The sequence below is a fragment of the Otolemur garnettii genome, unplaced genomic scaffold (assembly GCF_000181295.1).
Source record: "Otolemur garnettii isolate 467f Iridium unplaced genomic scaffold, OtoGar3 scaffold00088, whole genome shotgun sequence".
In the NCBI taxonomy this organism is placed as follows: domain Eukaryota; kingdom Metazoa; phylum Chordata; class Mammalia; order Primates; family Galagidae; genus Otolemur; species Otolemur garnettii.
The window spans coordinates 486,532-492,472 of record NW_003852483.1 but is presented as its reverse complement, the minus strand read 5'-3'; the positions used below and the strand labels follow the sequence as shown (position 1 = coordinate 492,472).

Sequence of the window (5,941 nt, the reverse complement as noted above, 5' to 3'; positions counted from 1 at the left end):
CCGGGCTGGGGATTCGAACCCGCCACCTTAGGTGTATGTGGCTGGCGCCTTAGCCGCTTGAGCCACAGGCGCCGAGCCGGCGGATGCTTCTGATGGGTAGAAGTGGCTACCTGGGTGATAGCAGCCCTTCCATGGCTCTTCTCAGCCTATCCCCTCACAATAAACAGCACCCCCCCCCATGCGGCACCTTTGGGGCAGTCAATGAAGTTCCCAGTTCATGGCCCCTCTATCCTTAATGAGCAAGATCAACAGAAACAGAAGTCTGAGGTGAGTCTAAAACATGGAATGACTTTGCCAGGTAGTGTGAGTGCCCACGTGAGGCTGTGACCAGAGTCACAAGGACACCACACAGTCACAACTGCACAGGGAAGGCAGATGGCTGGCCACATTTGGACATCAATAAATAAAATCACATGGGCAGATAAGCTACTCCCAACCCCTGTAAGCATCCTTCAAGTGAAGGACTCATATATTTTGCAGAATTACTTGGCTGGGGTTACCATACATTTCTTTAAAAACAAAAAATAGCAATATTATTTTAGTATTTATAATTTATTATTATAAAATAATATTGCTATTTTCTCTAAAATGGTCAGTATTACTTCCAAAGAAATTGTGATTAGAAAAGAAAGTAAAAGTTACTTACACAAAGACAATGTCCCCTCTCTTGGAGTAAGCGGGAATAGCACTGGCTATGGTGGCAAATCCATATGAGTATATGATGGCTTCTTCTGTCTTCATAAATTTTGCCAGGCGGTCTTCCAAGTCCAAATGAACATCTATTTCAACAAAAATGTTAAGTGGTTAAACCATCTTAAAATTCTTTTTCTCTGTTCAAGACTAAAGAACTAAAGAAAAGAACAGAAGCAGTTTAATCATCCATACTTTTCGATTTATAGTCAACATGTAACTATTTTTAAATGATACATTACATAAGATCTAGTAAAATAATTCTGGGCCAAAACTAGTTCTAAAATATATGAACTGAATCACTTAATCATCTGTCTTTTGGGGAACTATGAAGTCTAGGCAATGAGTGGCAGGCAGGCTAGACATTCCCAAATAAGAGGAAAGTGTGGCCTGACAGAGTCCAGTATATTTATAGACTTCTTAAAGGACATAATACAGTTGTTAAAATTAATTAGTTATCCCATTCCAATCAAGTAATGATAAAACATGAAGCATGGTTCTTCCCATTTTTAAGTTAAAACATACATAAATGTGGTCTACCATCATATTAAAAAACCCATTTTATGTCTATTACCGATTGGTTATAGTCACTTTATAGAGCACTTTTCATTATACCAACATTAAATATGGGATTTGGGGGGAACACAATCTAGAAGAATGTACCCTAGTTGCTCCTCAAGTACCAAATCTGTGACATTAACATAACCAAGGTCAAGGTCTTGACCCCTTGTGCCTGACAGCTATCTTCTAGGAGACATGCCATCAGTGAAAGTTTTCAAGCAAAATTTGGCAAAAAATAAGAAAACAGCCAAGTGGCTGAGCATGGGTTAGTCTCAGGGGTGTCCTCTTTTTCATCCTTGCTAGTGTGCCCTGAGCACCATCACTCAGCCACCTCTCACTTCCCAAGGAGGAGGCCTTCTTCCCATTCTAACACTGCCTCCAATTGGGAATATCTACCACAGACCTTCAAAATTTAGCCAGCAGATGGGATATCCCAGCCACAGTTCACTGCTTTCGTTTGCTATCTCCATTTCAAAAAGAAAAACATACAGCAATTTTAAGTCATTTTTAGCACTAAATGACTCTTTGCTGATGAGTAATGGGACCATAAAACTGAATATGATTCTGTTTCAGGGCTTTCAAGTGAGCTACCTGGTTGATAAAAACTGGCATATTATGCATATTCTCGTCATTAAATGCTCTCATAACTATTACACGCAGTTATTGAAAAGTGGTAAAAAAGTACCTCAAAACAACAAATCAATGACTTATTGGCTCTTGTCCAGTCCCAAAAGTTAAAAAAAAACTGGTCTTTTCCTTCTATCAAAAGACAACTGGGTTTCAGCTGATGTCAGCCTTGCAGAGCAAGTTTTGTGACAGGTAACTGCAGAACTTGTTTCTCTTGATCCTACTTTGTGCAATGAAGAAACTCTCAACCCAAGGTAGGGAGAAGCAGCAGGTGGAAATACTGCCTGTGCACTGTCCTTGGACTTCTGATGTCCTTATCTTCTATGTGTATGATCCACTTCACGAACTAGTACTACAGATTCACATGAGAAACACCGTATTCTCAGGTGGTGCCTGTGGCTCAAGAAGTAGGGTGCTGGCCCCATATACCGGAAGTGGCGGGTTCAGGTGGGTTTTTTTTTTTTTTGCAAAAAAAAAAAAGAAAGAAAGAAAGAAAAAAGAAAAACAGTGTATTCACCAGTTCTCATAGAGAAGTAGTGGATGGAGGCCCCTGGAAAGCCTCCACATGCCCCACAACACCTGGCACCTGCCTGTCTGTACTTGCTCATCTGCATGCCTGGCTCCCTTACAGGCAGGGTCTCAGAGATAGGCCGGGCCACACCAGGCATCACAGAGATGAGGGTAGCCAGGCCTCGGGGGCCCAGACCCAAGCTCCTTCAATGTCCCGAGGTGCTTATACAAGCAACCAGACAAGCTTGAAATGGCTTGCTGCCTCTCAGTGTCTTCCTGTCTAACAGGGTCACAGCCCTGCCTGCTTCAAGGGTTGGTGGGCAGAGTATACTAAAACACTCTGAACAGTGCCTGGTGTGGAACAAGCAATATGCTAAATAAGAGGTTGTTCAATTAAATCAATATTTGCAAAATAAAATGTTTTCTTTTAAAAAGAAAAACATGGTCACCCTTAAGCTATCTTTTGTTTAAGCTATCTGAATTCTGAGTAGTTAAAAGACTATCTTCTATTAAGAGCCATCTGTTTAGCTTCTCACAAGGAAGAAAGATTACAGCCTTCTCAGTTGTTTTCCAGAAAAAAGACAATAAAACGGTCAACTTAACAGTTTAGAAACAATCATACAATTACTCTTAGGGCTTCTTTTAGAGCTGAACTTACAAGGCCTTCACATTTTCCATACATACTATCTTAAAATTCCTAGAGAGAGGGACAATTTTTCTTACTCATTAGAACATAAATATAGTGCTGAATGTTTTTCAAAATGTTTTCCCATAAGATCTTATGTGATTCTTACTAAAATGTTCTAAGGTGTATAAGCAATGACTGTTCTCACCCTACACCTGAGAGAATTATGATCCCATGAATGGTAGGAAGAAGAGGCAGATCCAGGAATTTCATAACCAAATGTTTTTCCTATTCAAGCCCATGGTCATGGATCAGCTGGCTTCTCTAAAACAAACAGGGAAAACATTCTGAAAACTACCCAAGTGAACAACTGTTTACTCTAGAACACAATTAAGAGCCTTTATCTCTCACAATGAAACCCTGCCACACAATTGTTTCTTGATCTAGTTTAAGACCCAAGGGCCATTAAAACAGATTCCAGGACATCAGAGATAAATCACAGGTAAATAATATCCAAACTCATTAAAAACTAAACAAAAAAGCTCTCCAAGTGCACTGGGGTTACTCTGGCCTTGGTGGTGCCACAACTTGATAAAACCAGTTGCCCAGCAGTACACACAGGTGGGTGGGAAGAAATTGGGATCACAGCATTCTTAGGAAACTACTCTAAAAACCTAGGCAGTTCTACCTGCCCGGCCTCTCAGAGGCAGGGGAGCATCTGGCCTTAAAAACTAGATGAATTTTAGCTCCATTGTTGTTCCATTTTCTCATTCTGTATTAATCATCTAAAGTATTATGTTACCATGAAAAAGTAGTAAGAGACAATGTTTAATAAGGAAATTTACTTTTACAGGCGATTTACATTTATTATCTGAAAAGTTGAGAAAAGAGCTACAAGAGGTAGTGGGCTTTGAAAACAGATACCCCCTGTTTTCCAGGGAAAAAAATGACAAAGTTAAAGCAACCCTAAGCCAGAATATACAAGCAACTACAGACAAGAGAGAGGCCTCATATCTGCTTTACTGCTCAGTGCTAAAGGCAAACCTATCCTAAATATTTAGAATACTTTCATTATACAAGGTATTTTAGGGATTTAAAGTTTAGCCTTCGATGACTTCCTCTGACTTTAATGCTAAAATTTCAAGGTAATTTAATATAATAATTCAAGTAATTACTTTCAGAGTAAGGAAAAACAAAAAATACTGCTGGAAAACCAAAAAAGTACAAATATGAGCAATATATATGAGGGCTATCCAGAAAGTATCCGGCCATTGTTAATACCTCATGGCTGGATATTCTGCAGACAGCTCTTATACATAAAAAAATTTAAAAAGTAAGTAAACACAGGCAACTGTTAGGAAGAAAAGAAAACAAGTTTATCTGAAGGATAATAACACTCTAAAAACAGCACACATTACTTAAAGTTGTAGCTTTGGTGTCTTATTACTAAACCAACTGGTTGCGAATTAACTTGGCAACCTTTGTCTGGCATCCAGGTAGCCCCCGTCTGTTTGAACCTTCAACAATAGTTTTAGGATAAGGATGCAGAGGACCTGATACACAACCACAAATTCATTATACTGCCTCAGGTGGCCCATTTAGACATCTGAAAGACCAAATCCAATTTAAATCTAAAACACACTCATTCAAACACAAGGTACAGAACAGTGCATATGGTATGCTAGTATTTTTATAAAAATGAGGAGGGAGGAAACATATGTACGGAAGTGGTTTGCATATACTAAAAAAAGTCTCCAGAAGAATTAATAAGAAACAATCAATAGTAGCTTGTCTTGGCTCGGCACCTGTGGCTCAAGTGCCTAAGGCACCAGCCACATACACCTAAGGTGGCGGGTTCAAATCCAGTCCGGGCCCGCCAAACAACAATGAGGGCAAAAAAAAAAAGCCAGGCGATGTGGTGGGCGTCTGTGGTCCCAGATACTTGGGAGGCAGAGGCAGGAGACTCGCTTGAGCCCAGGAGTTGGAGGTTGCTGTGAGCTGTGATGTCATAGCACTCTACCCAGGGGGGCAGCTTGAGGCTCTGTCTCCAAAAATAAAAAAAAAATAGTAGCTTGTCTTTGGGAGGTGAGATGGCAGTGAGGAGGGCAGACCCAGAGGTTAGGAGACTCTTCACATCTAACTTTATAGATGTTTTGAGGTTTATTATCACATACTGCATCAAGAAAATTAATTTAGAAACCATTAATCTAAAGACCTCACGTTTGAAATCACCAACCATGCAATTATGCAGACCATCCAAACGGAAAGTTGATGGTTTTAACAACACATTTTACAGCTTTGAGAAAATACGTTTTGAAAATATGAAACATTCCCCCCCCCTACAATTTGATCTGGCAATAAATCCCTCATTTATCTTTCCAGATTAAGTCTTAAGCAAGGGCCAAGATCACACATGCAAATAAAATCTACTAGAAAGAGAGATTTTTAAGAAAGCAATTCCTGGGCGGTACCTACAGCTCAGTGGGTAGGGCGCTGGGCCCATATACCAAGGGTGGCAGGTTCAAACCTGCCCCAGCCAAACCACAACAAAAAAACAGCCGGGAGTTGGGCGCCTGCAGTCCTAGCTTACTCGAGAGGCTGAGGCAAGAGAATCACCTAAGCCCAGAAGTTGGAGGTTGCTGTGAGCTATGTGATGCCACAGCACTCTACAGAGGGTAATAAAGTGACTGTCTCTATAAAACAAAAAAAAAGAAAGCAATTCCTGATAGTGCCTGTAAGCTCAGTGGGTAGGATCCCAGCCACATACACCCAGGCTGGTGGGTTCGAACCTGGCCTGGGCCAGCTAAACAAAAATGACAACTACAACAAAAAAAATAGCCGGGTATTGTGGCAGGTGCCTATAGTCCCAGCTACTTGGGAGGCTGAGGCAAGAGAATTACTTAAGCCCAAGAGTTTGAGGTTGCTGTG

General features: G+C 40.6%; 1 protein-coding gene across 1 annotated transcript in view; it reads right to left on the bottom strand.

The window, feature by feature from the left end:
- The window catches only part of SPTLC1 (serine palmitoyltransferase long chain base subunit 1), a 77,628-nt gene that overhangs the window by 49,387 nt on the left and 22,300 nt on the right, over window positions 1–5,941 (bottom strand). Inside the window, exon 6 of the mRNA XM_003795007.2 lies at window positions 647–779. Within this exon, the coding sequence (XP_003795055.1) occupies window positions 647–779 (133 nt within the window). The remainder of the gene's footprint in view (window positions 1–646; window positions 780–5,941) is intronic.